Source organism: Hermetia illucens, chromosome 4 (assembly GCF_905115235.1).
Source record: "Hermetia illucens chromosome 4, iHerIll2.2.curated.20191125, whole genome shotgun sequence".
Taxonomy (NCBI): domain Eukaryota; kingdom Metazoa; phylum Arthropoda; class Insecta; order Diptera; family Stratiomyidae; genus Hermetia; species Hermetia illucens.
In genome coordinates, this window is record NC_051852.1 from 36,024,603 (window position 1) to 36,044,287 (window position 19,685).

The 19,685-nt window shown below is 41.1% G+C and overlaps 2 protein-coding genes across 2 annotated transcripts in view; one reads left to right on the forward strand and one right to left on the reverse strand.

The window, feature by feature from the left end:
* Positions 1-2,917, forward strand: part of LOC119653421 (gamma-tubulin complex component 6) — a 29,118-nt gene extending 26,201 nt beyond the window's left edge. The window contains exons 8-9 of the mRNA XM_038057998.1: positions 61-2,281; positions 2,342-2,917. Of these exons, the coding sequence (XP_037913926.1) occupies positions 61-2,281; positions 2,342-2,558 (2,438 nt within the window). The 3' untranslated portion in view covers positions 2,559-2,917. The remainder of the gene's footprint in view (positions 1-60; positions 2,282-2,341) is intronic.
* Positions 2,918-9,397: 6,480 nt separating this feature from the next.
* Positions 9,398-17,273, reverse strand: LOC119655225 (polyubiquitin-C-like). Its single transcript, XM_038061005.1, has 2 exons — positions 17,067-17,273; positions 9,398-12,214 (listed from the first exon to the last, which is right to left on the reverse strand). The coding sequence occupies exon 2, from the start codon at positions 12,197-12,199 to the stop codon at positions 9,458-9,460; it is 2,742 nt and encodes a 913-aa protein (XP_037916933.1). The 5' UTR covers positions 12,200-12,214; positions 17,067-17,273; the 3' UTR covers positions 9,398-9,457.
* Between the last annotated feature and the right edge of the window lie 2,412 nt (positions 17,274-19,685).

A 19,685-nucleotide genomic window follows, 5' to 3' on the forward strand; every position in this document is an offset into this window, starting at 1 on the left:
TGTACATCAATGGCGTGGGACCAAATCAATTTCTAAATATTCAATTCAATCCAATTGCAGCCGACTGTGAAAGCATCGCCGCCGAAGAAACCGCACGCAAGCGAAAACGTCTTGAAGACCTTCAAGCTCACTTGAAAGCTGTTCGCGAGCGAAAATTAGCAGAAAAGAAAAATGAACTCGCGTTAGATTTAAAAGTTCAAAAAGAAGCACAAGATATTGAAGACAAGCGAATGGCCGAGGAAAATGTTGAAATTCAGAAGAGGATTGAATACTATCAACAATTGAATGCGATCATCGAAGAACGAAAACATCGTGCCGAAGTTGCCGTATCGTCGTCAAATGTTCGCATCGAAACTGATCCACCAACTCCAGTTAGCACCACCACTGATTTCGAGTCATGTCTAGGTGACGAAGAACCGCTAGACGAGGATATCAAGTCCTTATACGAGGATGCATCTATGTCTGGTGACTTTTTAGAACAATTTCTTGAGACTGAAAGGAAATTGAACGAATATCTCGCTGACACTGGTGATCAGATAAACGAGAATAGAGAAATAAAGAGAAGTGTATCAGATGTCCTTAACTCTAACGAAGTACCAACCTCAGATTATCAAGCTAATAAAGCAAAAATACTTGGTTCCACGATGTCAGATTTCCTTGGCGGTCGTGACCTCCCAAAAACGACAACAACTGTTACGCCTCTCACCGAGGCACAAAAAATCAAGATGAAGGTCCTTTCATCTGAATTCGGAATCGATGTCAATCGCAATGAAACGGAAAGTGACACAAAAACCACAGCCAGAACTACAACATCAACAACAATTTCCGATGTGGAAAGAAATCGTCGAAAAATGATGCAAAACGATCCTTTCGCCAAACTGAACGAGGAGCCTGAACGTCGGAAACTGCAATTAGATCTCGATTCTGATCTCTCCCGCAACAGACGACGCGTTCTAGAAAGTGAATACAACATCATTACTGGTTTGTCAACTAACTCGGATTCCACTCCGATGTCAACAACATCTGACTCGCCAATGGTGGATGACCACGAAGAGGATGTGAAAAATGCAAACGTTTTGAAACTCATAGTTCCACCGCATCCGATAGATAAATGGAGCAGCGTTAAAACGCCAGATATGGATATGCCGACTGCTACCACCATTGAAGAAACACCGGAATGTGGGTTAAACACGGCTGGCGTTATGACTAAGAAGGGGTTCAACTTTCATAAAGTGGGCCAAGAAGGTGGGAAGGTCCCTGTTGTTATTGATCTCGAATCCAAGGAGCTTTCATCAGTTCATTCCAGTGACAATTTGAAAGCAATAGAATCTCAAAATACTGAGCACTTCATGCCTGCATTCAAGTGGAAGCTTGTTTCGGATATATTGTCGCTGGAAAGGACGAAAAAATCGGAAAACATAAACTATTTAAAAGGAAAGAAAGTGAACGATTTGAATGTTATTACGCTTACTGAATTCCTGCAGAAATCGATCGTTATTCCACTTTCAGCTCATCTGGAAGTCATGAATTGCGAAATAATGAGACTCTATTTGAAGGAGCTTGATATTTTGGGCCACTTCAAGAGCCTGCGGAACTACTTCTTTCTCATGGACGGGGAATTCGGTAGTATAGTTTGTGACGGGCTCATAAGTAAGCTCGAAAGTGGGGCACAACCAAATGAATTGCTCAGCTATCGAATGCTTCACACAATTCTCGATAATGCCCTGAGTTCGAGTAATAGCGGAAATGATAAAAATGCTGACAATTTGTCTTTTGAAGTCCACGAATTGCCTGAAAAGTTCGATTTGTCTTCATCTGATGTTCTATCGAGTCTCAGTCTGAGCTATCGGGTTTCCTGGCCAGTGAATTTAATTCTCAATCCAGAGACTTTGGATAAATACTCAAATATATTTAAGTATCTGATAAAAGTGCGGAGGATAAGTTGGGTGCTGGAGGAGTCATATCAAAAGCTCAAGGAGATTGTGAAGAAAAATGGAAAAGAAATGCTCCTGTCACCACAATATCGAAGCGTTCAGCAGATCCGTCATAAATTCTTCCAATTCATCCACGCGTTGAATAATCATATCACATCGAATGCGTTGCAAGCATCGTGGAAGACCTTCAAAGATGACTTAGTGTCAGCTAAATCAATTGAAGATATTTATCGCAAACATACAACGTACGTAAAACGGATCCTCTTTCTCTGCATGCTGAACAAGAAAAGTGTGGAATTTTACAATGCCATCGAAAATATTTTCAAAGTCACGCTGAGATTTAGCAGGTAAGGTCTTTGCTACTATTGTCTGTATTTGAGCACTGATAACCCTTCTTTTCATAAAAGGAATCTGAAGTCGCGTGAATGGAAGCGTCGGGCTGGTGACGAATTTTACACACATTCGCGGTACGAGCGACTTCTCACCGATGAAACAGAATTCGAGAAGTTGATCAAATACACAATATATTTAGGCAATAAAATCGTCCGTCACGGATATCAGGAAGAAATAGGCGAATTCATCAATCTTATTAATTTTAATCAATACTATCTCGTCGATATGTGAACATAACGCCGTGATAGTTAGGAGGAAATTGTTCTTCGTGTTTTGGAACTAATGTAAAAGTCGATGGGCTGCGCGTTATGACTCCTGAAATTCAGAAGTTTTGTTACGGGGGTCGTAGGCGAAGGAGAGGGAAGCCATCTAGAAAAAGTAAGAGAGATTTATATCGAAGTTATGATATTTTGCAGAAGGCTTAATACGAATCATTTTCTTAAGTACCTGTTTAACTATATTAGTTAGCACAAAAATTACGCTGTGTTATCACCGAATGTATATAGCTAATATCCTAATTGAAATCTGTGTAGTATATGCATTGTTCTGAAAATATACAGAGAAAAGATATTATTGAATGGCAATTAAAACCGCATTTAAATACAGATTTAGATACTAGAATGGGGGAAATAAACCCAATCTGTCTAGATTCACCATCATCATCAACGGCTCAACAACGGGTATCCGGTCTAGGCCCGCCTCAATAAGGAACTCCAGACATCCCGCTTTCGCCCCGTGGTCCACCAATTCGATATCCCTAAAAGCTGTCTAACGTCCTGGCCTACGCCATCGCTCCCTCACACAGGGTATGCCTCGTCTTCTTTTTCTACCATAGATATTGCCCTTATAGACTTTCCGGGCTGCATCATGCTGTATCGCTGATAGATTTCGTCGTTACGGAATCGTCCATCCTCATGTAGGGGGTCAAAAATTCTTCGGAGGATTCTTCTCTCGAACGCGGCCAAGTCTCCGAGGGATACATGAGGTCTGGCAAGATCATTGTCTTGTACAGTAAGAGCTTTGACTCTATGGTCAGACGTTTCGAGTGGAACAGTTTTTGTAAATTGAAATAGGTTCTGTTGGCTGACAACAACCGTGCGCGGATTACATCATCGTAGCTGTTATCGGTTGTGATTTTCAAACCTAGATAGGAGAAATTATCAACGGTCTCAGAGTTGTATTCTCCTATCTTTATTCTTCCCGTTTGACCAGTGCGGTTTGATGTTGTTGGTCGGTTAGTTTTCGGTGCTGACGTTGCCACCATATGTGCAGCCCAATATCTCGCGCCGCCTGCTCGATCTGGATGAAGGCAGTTTGTATGACTTATGATTTTTATGCCGATGAATTGCGCGGACTGTTTCTTTTATACTTAGTGGTGGCAGCATTTGTCCGTCGTCTTCAGTTGGCGGGACCTCCAACTCGCCCATGTTCTGGTTGTTCAGTAGTTCATCAAAGTACTCAACCCATCGCTCTAATATGCCCATTCTGTCGGAAATCAGATTTCCCTCTTTGTCTTAGCAGGATGAACATCGAAGTGTTTAAGGCTTCATCCTGCTGACTTGTTGGTGAAACTTCCGCGCCTGGTGCGATTGCTCCCTGTACTTTTCGAGTTCACAGATCTGTTGATTCTCCGAGGCTCCTTTTTTCCGTCTGTGAAGTCGCTTCACCGCTCGACGGAGTTCATGATAAGTCTCTGCGCGTGCCCGCGTTCTTAGAGAATCTAACATTACTCGGTATGCAGCATTCTTTCGTTCCATTGCTAGCTTACATTCATCGTCAAACCAAACTTTTCTTGCGACTGGGGCCAAGTATATTTGTAGCCGTATTTATGATAATGTTCTCCAGGTGGTTGTGAAAATCATTTGTTGATGCTTCATCTCCAGGATCTTTGTTGACTGCGGTTATTGCGGCATCCATTTCGCCCTTATAGGTGTTGCGGAAGGCTGTGTTGTGAATGGCTTCGGTATTCACTCTCACCTGATTGTCAGAGGGGATTGTAGAATAGGTCGTAATTCGAGCTTGGAGCACTATGCCAACGAGATAGTGGTCCATATTGGCCCCCCCTATATGTTCTGACATTCATCAAGGCTTAGAGGTGGCGACGGGTCAATTTGGTTGAAAGTGATCCCATCTGGAGAGGCCCACGTATGTTTGTGGACCGCTTTCCGCGCAACCCAGGTACTTCCAAAAACTATTTCGTGCGATACTGCTAACTGAATCATCCGCAGTCCGTTATCATTGGTATCCGTATGTAAGCTATCGGAGCCAACGTACTGCCTGAATACGGGCTCCGTTTCTACTTGACTGTTGACATCGACAAGTATGATTTTGATATCATACTTGGGACAGGCTTCGAGGGTCCACTCAACTGCCTCGTAGAAGGTATCCTTCTCCGACTCTGTAGTCTCATCTGTAGGGGCATGAACGTTTATGAGGCTTTTATTTCTAAACTTGCCTCACAAACGCAGGTTTCATTTTTTGGCTGACTAAGAAACCTACTCCGAGCACATGACTTACTGGACGGCCGCTATAATATATGGTGTAGCGGCTCTTTTCCAGGTATCCGGTCCCTGGCCATTGCATCTCTTGCAACGCTCTTACATCAGCCTTATATTGGGACAGGGCATCGGCTAGCTGCTCAGTAGCATTCGGTCTGTACAGAGAGCGCACTATGAGAAAATGCGCAAATCGTTAATCCGTTGTCGTTGCCAGGTTCGTCATTGTAAAATCCATCCTGTCCGAAGCTCCTTTCGTGGCTTCGTAATGTCGGTTTTCCGTGTAGGGTTGATAGCCCTACCCAACCCCCGACCTGGAAGACCAGATGGTGCATTTTGTCCTGTTTTTAGGCGCGGGAGACTCGCGTTCATCCTTCTCCAGCTGTAGTTTTTCATGAAGAAAAAACTCCCAGCGATCACCACGTAGCATTAGAGAGGAAACTAAGACTGACACCAAAAACAGTCTTATCTTCGAAGAAATAAGGAACCAATGAGTATTATGAGCATCCGTAAAGCGGTCAACCAACCCTCATCACGTGAGGTCATGCTCCAGTTACGGGTTACCGATGGCAGCGCAAACGATAGTATCTTGATACCGATAGCCGAAGATCAATTTACATTTGTTTAAAAGGAGGAAATGAAATTCACCCAATCCGGCCTTTACTATTACCTTTTTATAGCCAAAGACCGTCTTATCCATAGAATCAAGACTCACCCCTGTATCGTTGAGCGTGATTCTCTGCTACTTATGAAGGTCTTCTCTCAATTGCGTTCCGTAGCTGATGAAAATAAACTAAAGTATTCCCTTCTGTGTTCTTCGAATTTCCAGATAGTACTCCCGACTCTTAAGTCGCCAAAGCCTGGCGCAAAAACAGCTTAGCCTGAACTGTGCAGCTCGGGGGACCCTCGCCCTCAACCACTGTTTCTTCGTTCCGGACCAGCCGTAATGGTGATATGGTTCGAAATAAACATAACAACGGGAAAACGTCAATGGTTTTTTTTATAAATTAAATTTTCGGCCACGTCATATAGAAACTTTTGTACATGTCTCTAAATGCAATGGTTTACTTGCAGGAAAATATAAAATTGCTGTCGCAATTATGTGTGTCATTCCTCAACCATTTTATTATTTATATGACCAGGCGGGAAACCGGAAGCTAAATGTTTCAGGTGTAAAAGGTCTTGAGGTCTTAAGGAATGATGAGTGCATGATCGTTCTTTGTGTACAGTTTAGAAATCTACACTTCACAGTAGGAGTTCAATATTATGAGAAAATGTGAAGAAGTACAATTTTGTTTATAAAATTATGCATATTTTTGCCAAATTCCAAAATAATAATAATAAGACGGGTCGCTCCGCGTATATAATTGATGTTGCTGTCCCCCATAATAGCAACATCGATCGGAAAAACGTGGAGAAGAAGATGAACTATGAGCCACTGGCTCGGGAAATCAAAGAACTGGCATCTCAAGCGGGTGGTCGTAGTTCCCATAATATTGTCAGCTTCAGGTATTGTACCTAAATCCCTCACGGCTTCCCTTGATGTCCTGGGACTTTCGCACAGTCTGGTTCAAACCATGCAGAAGTACACCATTCTGCGTACGTGCTCGATGTTGCGGGGAGTACTCGACGGATTCTCCCATTGACCTACCGCCGAACACTACCACCAGCGCCTCTTTAGCTTTCAAGTAAGTGCTAGTATTAGGTCAAATCAGAAATCAAATCAAATCGGTAGGTAAAATGACTGTTCAGGTGCCACAAAGTCGCCCATGACATTTTGGCGTTCCAAGAACATAAGAAAAACGATGAGTTTTTTAAAAATATTTCTGAGAAGTCAAAACATGTACAAATTAAATAAAAAAGGAAATCATTGGACTATTTTCGGTGGTTGTTTTGCAATTAATTCACAAAGACGGGCCTAAAATCTACACTTGACGTTAGAAGACCGCCTTGAAGTCCATTCGAACGATGCCTTAATGTCCATCCATACGAATCGTTTACATCTCGTAGCATCAATAAACCCGCCCAATCTATTTTCTGTTTGTTCAACCCTAAATTTGAACATTCCGCATTTTTCAAGGACATGGCGATGTTTCACTGTACGGTGAAATTCGAGACAGTTCAATTCCATGAAATAAGTCATTACCGCAACTACGAACGCATAGGTGATGTTGGATCCAACTGCAATTTACCCAATTAAATGCAACCCCCACACCCCCGCGCCACTAACCCCAGAAGCAGGCGAATAATCACCTGAAGAGAATAATCACTGCGAATCGAATACATATCTGGTGAGCTACCTGTGCCCGCGCCCGTGCCCGCCAAACCCAACCCGTTCTTCCTACTAAACTAAAACACTGTCTACACATCAAACCGACCCTACAACCCAAACTCACTCAAATCCCTTTTACTCTCAACCACCTATCCTACCCTCTATACTACGCATCCATCGCGAGAAATGCTACTCATCCCCAGGCCGCCGTCGATTTAAACAATGAATTTCAGATCTTAAGCACGTTCACCTCGCAACTAGTCGTCCAATTCGGTTCCTTCCTCCCTACATACAACCCCCCATCTTCTCCAATGGAGAACCGTTTAGCCTTACGGTCCTTCCGGTTTCCCTCAACAATGTTTGCTAAGATGTTACTGTTAACTCGGCAGATATCGCAACCTCTTCTCCACCCAGAAACCCAACTCCTCCTTATCGAAACAATACTGAGCCGGAGACATAAATTCTACATCTCTACACCATATTCCATTCCGAAGGAATAGCGGGCGAAAGCAGAAAAACTTGCATCTTTGTAGCAACTCCCCCTGACGCGAAATTTCATTCGCGCCATAATTTCCGCATCTCTAGACCGTACAGTCGCCTCCATCTCAAACCAATCCTCCGTCATATTTCTCTATAGCTTCCTTCTACTGTCCGTATCAATCCCTAGTCCCTGCCGATATCATAAACCTAGCCCACTTCTTTGGAGCCCTGCCAATGGTCCGAAACAAATGTCCTTCCCTTACGCTAGGAGGCAACCTAAATGCTAAACACAGCTCGTGGTACTAAATGAAGCTCTCATCTTTAAAACCAACATATGCGCCAACTTGAACATCACTACCACTGATTGCCTCCCCGATGTATAGAAGGCCTTCAACTCTGTGTGGCACGAAGGCTTAAACTTTAAATCTTCAAATTCCTTTAAATTCCAGTCCCAACTGTGTAGATTAAGTCCAAGCTACATTTCCAAATGTCTATCCCACATATGCAATTCCGACTCACTGTCCGACCCCTATTTTCCCAGTATCCCACAAGGATATCTTATCAGGCACTCTCTTTTCTCTTTATACTGCAGGCATACCGCTTCAAATATCATACCAACCCCCATTACGCCGATAAAACAATTCAGTACGTTGACAAGCTGATGCCTTATAGCGCATCCCGAAACGTGTACTAACTGATCCAATACGACTTAATCTAACTTTCCAATCAATCAACAAATTCCTTCACTCCTTGAACCCCAAGTAAGTGCGAAGCTATCATTTTTCGATGTAGAGTCAACTTTACCCGCAAGATGCTAGTAGACTCGAGTAACCTACAAATCAAAGTCGGGACAGCTACTCTCCCCTCTGTCCACTCCATCAAATACCTTCGGGTACACCTAAATTCCCACCTATCACCAATTCCCCACGTCAACCGCATCGTCTCCAATACCTTTTCCGGGTTATTCACACTATGGCTCATCCTTAAGAAAGATTCCTCTAATCGCTCGGAGGTAAAGCTCTTTTGTTACAAACTAATAAGACTTCTGCTGATCGTATACGTCCTCCTTACCAGTGCTGCGAAGACGTACACGCGAAAGAAAGTTCTTCCGTCTAACTACGCCTGTTCCTTATGTTTATTCCAATTCTTCCATTATAATGTCAACACCATCCACATCGACAGATTCCTCCTGAACCCCCGCATCAGGTTCCTCTTCAAATCCCAGGCTCTCGACAAGAAACCCACGAACCACTCCCATTCCTCCTTAATTCTATTCAACCGCCCATATAATGGACATCGCTCTGGCTTGTACACCGCATAATAGTGAATTCCTGGTTGTTCCCAGTGGCAAGAAAACATCTTCACTTCAACCAGAGTTCTTCGGCAAATCTGATAAAACAGTTGAAGCGTTTGATAGCCAGTAACATTGAAATAGATCCATATGTAATTGACTTTGAATATACGTAGTGAAGGATACAGCCTTGAAAGGTACTACTAAACCTTCCTAAGTAGATGCTGTGTTCGAGAATAACTCCCGCAATGAGATTACTCAGTTTCCAATTTAATGCGAAAACCGTAGTCAAAAATGAGGAACATCTAAGCATCATCAAGGAGTACAAGTAGCAAATACTCCTACTATAGCCGCAATCCAGCAGGAGTTTTATGGACAACTGCTAGTTAGACCTCACCAAATGTAATCTACTTTCCCCGATGGATTCCTGGATCCCTTGGCGGAAATTTCAACGCCATAAAAGGCACCTATACAAACCCAAGCACAAAACAACAGAAATTAGATAAAAATTCGACAAATGAAAACAATTTGATTTCTAGCTCTCAAAATGTATTAATTATTCGAAATTGGAACAAATCACATTTTCAAAATCTTAATTTCCTCCTCGTAAACGTAATACTAAATGCAATGTAGACTCCTTCTGAATATTATAATCGGACAAGGTGCGACCATCTTCCAATTGTTTCCCGGCGAAAATCAAACGTTGCTGATCTGGTGGGATGCCTTCCTTATCTTGGATCTTAGCCTTAACATTTTCAATGGTATCGGAAGGTTCTACTTCCAACGTAATAGTCTTTCCAGTCAATGTCTTGACGAAAATCTGCATACCACCACGGAGCCGTAGCACCAAGTGCAGAGTAGATTCCTTTTGAATGTTGTAGTCGGACAAGGTGCGACCATCTTCCAACTGTTTACCAGCGAAAATGAGACGTTGCTGATCTGGAGGGATTCCCTCCTTGTCTTGAATTTTAGCCTTGACATTTTCAATGGTGTCGGATGGCTCAACCTCCAAGGTGATGGTCTTTCCAGTCAAAGTCTTAACGAAGATTTGCATTCCTCCACGGAGACGCAACACCAAATGTAGAGTAGACTCCTTCTGAATGTTGTAGTCGGACAAAGTGCGCCCATCTTCTAGTTGTTTTCCGGCAAAAATGAGACGCTGCTGATCTGGGGGAATTCCTTCCTTGTCTTGGATTTTAGCCTTGACGTTCTCAATAGTATCAGATGGCTCGACTTCCAAAGTAATTGTCTTTCCTGTAAGAGTTTTCACGAAGATTTGCATACCACCACGGAGGCGAAGTACCAAGTGAAGGGTTGATTCCTTTTGGATGTTATAATCGGAAAGAGTGCGTCCATCTTCCAATTGTTTGCCAGCGAAAATGAGACGTTGCTGATCTGGAGGAATTCCCTCCTTGTCTTGAATCTTAGCTTTAACATTCTCGATAGTATCGGATGGCTCGACTTCCAATGTAATAGTTTTTCCAGTTAAGGTCTTAACGAAGATCTGCATGCCACCACGGAGACGCAACACCAAATGTAGAGTAGACTCCTTCTGAATGTTGTAGTCGGACAAAGTGCGCCCATCTTCCAATTGCTTACCGGCGAAAATAAGACGTTGCTGATCTGGTGGGATGCCTTCCTTGTCCTGAATTTTAGCTTTAACATTTTCGATAGTATCGGATGGCTCGACTTCCAAAGTGATAGTCTTTCCGGTTAAAGTTTTGACGAAAATCTGCATTCCACCACGGAGACGGAGCACCAAATGCAAAGTTGATTCTTTCTGAATGTTGTAATCGGATAAGGTACGACCATCTTCCAACTGTTTTCCGGCGAAAATGAGACGTTGCTGATCTGGGGGGATTCCTTCCTTGTCTTGGATTTTAGCCTTGACGTTTTCAATAGTATCGGAGGGCTCCACTTCCAATGTAATGGTCTTTCCGGTCAGAGTCTTAACGAAAATTTGCATACCACCTCGTAGACGTAGGACCAAGTGAAGAGTTGATTCCTTTTGGATGTTGTAGTCAGACAAGGTACGACCATCTTCCAGCTGCTTGCCGGCGAAGATCAATCGTTGCTGATCTGGAGGAATTCCTTCCTTATCTTGAATTTTAGCCTTGACGTTTTCAATGGTGTCAGAGGGTTCAACCTCCAATGTAATGGTTTTACCGGTCAAAGTTTTAACGAAAATCTGCATACCTCCACGGAGACGAAGAACGAGATGAAGGGTCGATTCCTTTTGAATGTTATAATCGGAAAGAGTGCGTCCATCTTCCAATTGCTTGCCAGCGAAAATAAGACGTTGCTGGTCTGGTGGGATACCTTCCTTATCCTGGATTTTAGCTTTGACATTCTCGATAGTATCAGAAGGTTCAACCTCCAAGGTGATGGTTTTTCCTGTCAAGGTCTTAACGAAGATCTGCATACCACCACGGAGACGTAGGACCAAGTGGAGAGTAGATTCCTTCTGAATGTTGTAATCGGACAACGTGCGACCATCTTCTAGCTGCTTGCCGGCAAAGATAAGACGTTGCTGATCTGGAGGAATTCCCTCTTTGTCCTGGATCTTGGCCTTAACATTCTCAATGGTATCAGACGGCTCAACCTCCAAGGTGATGGTTTTTCCTGTCAAGGTCTTAACGAAGATCTGCATACCACCACGGAGACGCAACACCAAGTGGAGAGTAGACTCTTTTTGGATGTTGTAGTCGGACAAAGTGCGTCCATCTTCCAACTGCTTTCCGGCGAAAATCAACCGCTGCTGATCTGGGGGAATTCCTTCCTTATCTTGAATTTTGGCCTTAACATTCTCGATGGTGTCAGAGGGTTCAACTTCCAATGTAATGGTTTTGCCAGTCAAAGTTTTAACGAAGATCTGCATACCACCACGTAGACGTAGTACAAGATGAAGAGTTGATTCCTTCTGGATATTATAATCGGAAAGTGTACGTCCATCTTCCAATTGTTTGCCAGCGAAAATGAGACGTTGTTGATCTGGGGGAATTCCTTCCTTGTCTTGAATTTTAGCCTTAACGTTTTCGATAGTATCGGAAGGTTCGACTTCCAAAGTAATGGTTTTTCCGGTTAAAGTCTTAACGAAGATTTGCATGCCACCACGTAGACGAAGTACCAAGTGGAGAGTAGATTCTTTTTGGATGTTGTAGTCAGACAAGGTACGACCATCTTCTAGCTGCTTGCCGGCAAAGATAAGTCGTTGCTGATCTGGAGGAATTCCTTCCTTATCCTGAATCTTGGCCTTAACATTTTCAATGGTGTCAGATGGCTCAACCTCCAAGGTAATGGTCTTACCGGTTAGGGTTTTCACGAAAATTTGCATGTTGTATGGAATTTACTGTAAAGAAAAAGAGAATTTATATTAGTAATGTGCTCAAAAATTATTAAAAGATTATCAGCGTTGAATAATGGCAATATCGATCAACCAACTAGCTGCCAAATTCTTTCCAGACTTTTGAGAAACGAGGAAAATTTGCTCGACTGGATGTAATTCTAAACCCATTCGGACTGCGGCGACCAAATAGCCAAAGCTGTAATATACAAAATTTCCTGAGCCCATTGTAACGAAGTATAAATCATACAAACAAGAATGGAAGTGGGAAACGGCTCGGAAACTTCAGACTTCAAAATCTAAGGTAAGATCAGATCAGGTACTTAAAGGACATGGAAATCCAGGAAGATCCACTCTTCAATAATGGCTAAGGTGACGGATATTCCTGATTATTCAAACCGAACACGAAACGTACCCGAGAAAACCCATCGGCCAGATGGGGATATAACTATCCACCCGGATCGACAGATGAAAAACAAATATAGGACTATCTCTGACCTTTCATTCGCATCCTAGTACTGTGGTATATGAAATCATTCCCGAAAAGGGGAACGATTTGAATTGTTAACTTTAATTATCACCCCTTCATCTCGAGTGTTCTATATAGGTTTTGTCAATCGTCAAATGAAGCCTCTCCCCATCAACACTTTTGCATGTATGCGGACCCTCCTCTTCCCTGAATCTCAACGTAGAAGACGCTACTCACGGCATTTATGAGCACAGTTCCCACTTCATCGCCAAATTTCGTGTCAATCGGTATAGCCGTTTCTGAGAAAAGTATTTGACAGACACACGATTTTGTAAACAAAACCTTAAAGAGGAACTGTCCGAGACTACAGTTCATCACTCACGCGTATTTTCGACACTTTCAAAAATGGAAGAATGTGAGAGAACCCAAATTCAATTGTGTTGTTTTTTTTGGGGCCACTTAAGGCATGTTGGATGACTGACAGTTTCTTCCCACTGCATCTGACCCTGAAACTTAGCTTTACACGATCGTAATTAACGCACTCCAGAACGGTCTTATAGAAGTCAGATCACAAGAGAAGAAACTACTACCCATTTACGAATGGAGTCCCTAAGTAACAAAATACGGTGCAGGGTGGACTCCGGTCTGGAGAACTGCAAAATAAGAACTTTGACTTATGCTAACAGTTAAGCGATGGAACTTTGCCTATAAAGTGTAGTTGGCACATTCAACCAATAAAATCGATCGGAGGTCTAGATGGACCGAGAAAGGGGCGTAACTCACCCATGCCAATTCCAACTCTCAGTTGAAGGCTTCACTTTTTTAAGTCAAGAAATAGATTACGAACGACCAAATTTGTCAATATTGGCTAAGTTTTAAAGCAACTAGGTCCCCACAACATAAAAGAAATAATGCCTTTTCCCACGGAAATGGTCATGGTTGTGGAGTATTCAAATGGAAGGCCTCGATCAGTACTTTACGAAGTAAATACTACTACTGAAAAACTACCCAACTTACAAAAAAAAAAAATTATGGCGGGCCATGCACGTGGTACCTAGGCCTCCAAATACGGAGAGTTGAGACGCAGTAAAGCAGGAACTGAAATCGTCTGCAAACAGTTAAGAGCGAAACTTGGTGCGCAGTTCCATCACCAGTGTATGAAAAAATGTACGAGATTCCCGATTGTTTGTAAGGTTTTGTGTTTAACAAAACGAAATGATATATTTTGAGACCTAGACTTCGTATACATGAACCATGGCGATTTTTTGAATTTTTGAGAACGAGACCGGTTTCACTTTTTGAGCCTTCACTTCCCCCATATATCTCACCCAATATCATTTGATATCCCACATGATCATATTTAGTGCATATATGGGGAGCCACCCCTTCAACCTCAATACAAAATGGCGCCACTTGCCATATGTGAAAGGGTTCACAGACCACACCTTACCAAATTTGGTGACAATTGGTTCAGCCATTTCCGAATAAATCGAATGTGATAGACAGACAGACATTGCATCCATTTTAATAAAGTTTTGTTTCACTCAAAGCTTAAAAAATGCAACAATATCCCCTAGAAGCTTTAGACAAGTCGAGAAACCGGAAGCTCAGCGCTTCAGGTATGAAAGGTTTTGTTTGCTTCTTCTATGAATATATATGAGTACAGAACTATCCCATTTGTACGTAGCCCATTTGGTATAGCGCATTTAGCGTGTCTGACTACTCACTTTAGTGTGATAAAAAAAAATAGGTTGCAGCAAATTTACACGGCAAATTCAACTTTGAGCTACTGTAACTTTGTAGTATGATTTTGATCAAACTTGGGGATAATATGCTTCATATTTTATACTAACTCTGGGATAAACTACTAAATTTCTCGTTCTTCTCGAAACTGCATGTTGAAAACCGGCTGCCACCATAGTCCCAAAATCTATCCAACCAAATTCTTTGAAATTTTCAAGACTTATTTAGAACATATTTCTACGGGCCGCAAACTAGGATAATTGCGATTCATTCAGTAGTTTTTCTAATTCATTGAAGAAGCCGTGAAAATTCAATCAAAATTCGGCTAGCGACCAGTTCCTGGTTTCTAGACTTGTTTTGAATTACATGAATCCCTCAAGGAGTCATTAATTGGTAGTTTCCACTCATTGTAGGTCACAATCACTAACGTTACGTATGTCGTTTTGCGACATGAATGCAAAACTTTGCAGCTCATGGACGCTCTAAGTGATGCCACGTCATATTAACTGTTGTCACGGTGACCAAAATTCATTGAGGAAGAGGATAAGTTCTATCTTTTCTCTAGCCTTTGTCCCGTCCACAAGCAGAATGCGCTCGATCAAGGAAGAGGACAACTGGCCCTGCCCTCGAAATATCGATATATGGGGAACAGAAACTCATATTCGACATTTTAAGAAAGATTTAGACTTCTGTTTTCTTTTCTTACTAAATTACAGGCCAGAAAATCTATAGAACAGTAGAATCACAATACTTGCAAACTTTTCTACAATGTCCTACTGAAACGCTAATAGAGGCAAAAAATAGATGTTGGAAAAAAACGATTGAAGTGAAGTTTGAAAACAGGTCATACTCCTTAAATGCAGCTTTTCCCAGAAAACCATAATGAAACGATCCACACCCCTGAAGTGGTATTTTCCCTGAACCGATCCTGACAGCACAATAGACTTAACATAGATTTTATGAAGTTTTGACGAGCACAGAGCTGGAACTACATCACCCAAACCCATTATAGTACATAATTTGCACCGAGGGCAATGTCATTTGAATCCGACTTAATTCAAACGGACTCCTCAAGCGATCAATGTATAATTTCGCGAATCAAGCTAGACGATGAATCAAATTTCTCAAACATTAAGTTGGCTTGTGTCGCCAACTTAGGAGGTTAGGTTAAGTTACAGTTGATTCAACCAACAATTATCCGAACAGGCGACCATTTACCGAGAAGCAACATGCCGCAAGGTGAACCTTGCTGGAATTAAACTCAGCGAGTTGCGTTTGGGGCAAAACTCAATTCCGACCCCTAACATATGGAAGAGTTTTACATCTCTAAGAGAGGAAAGCTGTCCTTGATTTCAGATAACGACATTAGAGATAAATTCAACACTCTCCCCTCAGCTGAGAAATCACCCATTCGGCGATGGTACCAAAATTAATGAGAATTAAAACTAGTTCAAACTACAAATTAGGCGCTTCAGATATGAAAAATTTTGCAATTTTTGATTCAGGATGCTAGCAAGAAGTAGGATATAAAGAAATTTTATGGCTAACTAACTTCAGGCATTCAACATATATTATTTGAGTCATGCAAATACAGTGGAACCTGGATACTTCGAACTCGGGTACCACGAAATCGTTGAGAACTTTTTCCTTGGTCCCTTGAATTACTCATTGCTCCCAGCGTCCGTACTTTGAATAATTCGAAGGTTTTCTTTGGTCCCTTCGATTTTGAAATAACCATGACGCATGGAATCTCACACTTTAATGATTTCGCTAGGAATGGGCATTTCATCCAAGCTGTCGACAATGTTGTTGCCTACATTCCAGTCTTAAACCCCTACAAAACCCTATTCTTAGTAAAAATATATATTTCACACAGCAATCAACTGCGCACCATATCAATGGCGATAATTCTGTAGAAGCCTGAAGACTTCCAAACAAGGGAAACTGAGATAAGCACAAAGCGTGGAATTTGGAACTAATTAAAGGAAATATTTTTCATGATAAAAGCAGGTGACTCTCTCCACTGCCTATTAACAATAATGTTCAAATATCAACCGCTTAAATAAGTAATTTTCTAGAACAGCTGCCAGCGTTATATAATTACATATGGAAAACTATGAATTGAATTATTGATCGTGTCCCACTTTCCAAACTTATAATTGCGAAATGTACCAACTACCACTGAATATGGGAGATTTAAATCGAATTCACCAGACGGGCATGCACCAATATAAGTGAGGATTCTTCACAAAAATAAATTAATCATGTTGAAATATAAACTTCAATTAAAATGAGAAACTCCCCGGAAAGTATTATGAAGCCATTTCTTTGCAATGGCTTCGTTTACCACATAAGAGACGCCATTTTCTAAGCTATGGAAAATTCTCGAAAACCCTTCATGAAAAACTTTAGCCAACTTATGACTGTTAGGCTTTATAGCTGCCCTTTGGAATATTTTAGGGTTTCTCACAATTAAATCGTTTAAGTTAATAACCAGAGTTTCACAATATTACAGAAAATAATGCGACTCATGAAACATGGCTGACTCATGAAAAACTCCCCAAACTGAACTGCTATTTCACAATTTCCGCTACTTTTCACACGCTCTATTAAATATTTTCACTTCCACACGGTTCCCCAGCTTACCTGCAAAATTTTCCAAAATAAATTCAGATTTTTCTCAACGCTTCCTTTTCACTGAACTAAATTTCACTTTTTTTTGTATAAATGTCCTCCTTTGTTCTATCACTTTTAAAATACTCTTGGACTCGAAAAGAAATATTCGCACTAGAAATCGTTTGCTCTCGCAACGAAACTATTCATCAGAAGTTTCCTTTGCTTGTGGCTCTCGCCTACTGTTCACGGGTATTTATAGTCAAATGCTAGAGAATTAGGAAAAAATAATGACACATAGCCATCTTTTTCACTCCTACAGTGTTTAGATTGCTGAATTGCAATTCAGCCGTTGCTGAATTACGAGACAGCTGTATTATTACAAATGGAGGAGATTCGAAAACGTAATAGAAGAGAGAAAAATTGAGAGATAACTGAAAATTTAATGGCGGAAAAACTGGTTACAAACAGCTTGTTTTTGTTTTTATTTTCTCAAACATTTGCGGATTTATGCAAATGCGAATAATATTTTGTTGGAGTTCTATTGATTTGCTTTGCGTCCGGTAGAAAGCCGTCCTCCCAGACTACCGAGAAAGCTATTAATAATGATTACAAAGAATATATTCTGTTTTCGTCAGAAGGAAAATGAGTCAAAGAGTTTTTCCAGAGTTACATGCATGCGTTGAGAGCGTTTTGTTTTCGTGAATATTCTATTCGTTGCAGTCTAGACGGTTCACGAGCTGCTGATAATCGAGAGCAAGCGAAAATAATGAAATTATAAATTTCTTGATAAGATAATGCGAAACTTCAGCAAAAACAAACAAATAATCATTCCTATCGTCACACATAATATATGGCCTTAATTGAATTGTAAGAACGAAATGCGATGTACACAAGTTTTCTCCACTTCTGCGAACTTCCCGAGGGAATATTCGTTGTTCCGCGGAACAAGGTTCATCTATGCATGATTTTAATAAATGTGTCTATTTTGGTTCAACAACATTTTACGCTGCTTTTGAAATAATTTAAAGCAGCGCGTGGAAAGTGTAAAGTTTATTGTTTCGAACAAGGGAAAGCATGGCGTGTGGGGTCATTGACAAAGTCATGCATTTAAGTCAGTTCAAGTTATTTTCTGATACAAGAATCTAAAATTCAGTAGAATTATTGGATAGGAAAATGATCAATGGCTTGTAATACTGCTATGGAAACCAAGTAATTACAACCAACAAATGAAGTCAAAGATGGCGTTTGAAGAGAGAAGGAGAAGCCAAAACCAACACCTACCAGGCTAAGAAAAAACTACCCCAAAAGAAAAACAGCAAATTATTAAAAAGTAGCATCCATAAAACATCTAAAAGTAGAGCATCTTCCCGGTACATACATTACTTGACACAATTCCATTTCTTATCGTATCTGACCTACTAGATGCTAGGCAAATTATTGCCTTACGAAGTTAGCTTCGTATCAGGCTTTTGCCCCGTAGTAATATCAAACGGTTTATTTTTTGAGAAAAAAGACAGATATTTAGATGAAATTATGCATATTCTCATAACGTTAAAGTTTTAGAAAATGATTTATGAAATTTTCCAAGCTGGTTTTTGTTTGCTACAATTTTTTTAATAAAATGTCAAAAATTGACGTCTTGGGTGATTTCCGGTCATTGAGACTTGAAAGCCGCTATTTGCGTTTCAAGTGGTTATTAGTAATGCCACTTGAATTAGTTCCGCAGCTTACATTCATAAAAATTGAATTTAATATAGGAAGGTGCATGCACAAGTTGCATAAACTTGAAGATTATGTGCAATGACGTGATTTTGTGCACAGAAAATCAACTTGCGTGCATATTTTACGTTATGAAAATCATACAATTAAATGTCATTAAGAGTGCACATACCTGCCGCTTGTTTTTATTGCATAACATTAATTTTTGGGCCTTTCTTCTACATAGAAAATAACAAAAATTGATCAAATCTTAAATCTAGACAAGTCGGAATTTCGGAAGCTGGCGCTTCGGGTATAAAGGTTTTGTGTTTTTCTTATGTGAGAAATTTTCTACGCACATTTTTCCATTTGTATTTGTCTAAAAACCCCAAAATGTTCCTTCATATTTTTTTTTCAAACTACAAGAAATACGCACATATTACAGATGTAGATATTATGCTCACACTAAACAAACAAACACTGCCTATTACCAAATACTGTATTTTATATGCATCTTCTTTTTCTTCAGCCTTTGTCCCTTTCACAACCGGGGTCGGCTCGTCGTGATTGGTTTCGCCATTTGGCTCTATCGAATGCGAATGATCTGGATGCAATCTCGACGCTTTTAAATCCCCATCCAGCGTATCAAGCCACTGTTGTTGAGGCCTGCCTTTTGGTTGTTTACCACCGACTTCGATGTTCAGACCAATCTTGGCAAGTGAATTGCCGTTAGCGCCAATTGCACGACCATACCATCGAAGACACACCTCTCTTGCAACTTTTCCACGATCGGTGCAACCCCATAACGATCGCGGATATCTTCATTTCGGATGTGATCAAAACGTGTCACACCACTAGTCCAACGTAACATCTTCGTCTCCATTACCCCAAGACGTCGTTCATTGTCTTTTATAGTTGACCAACACTCAGAACCATAGAGAACGACAGGAC

Excerpts from the sequence above, each read along its gene's own strand:
- LOC119655225 (XM_038061005.1), bottom strand. The coding sequence starts at position 12,199 with ATGCAAATTTTCGTGAAAACCCTAACCGGTAAGACCATTACCTTGGAG.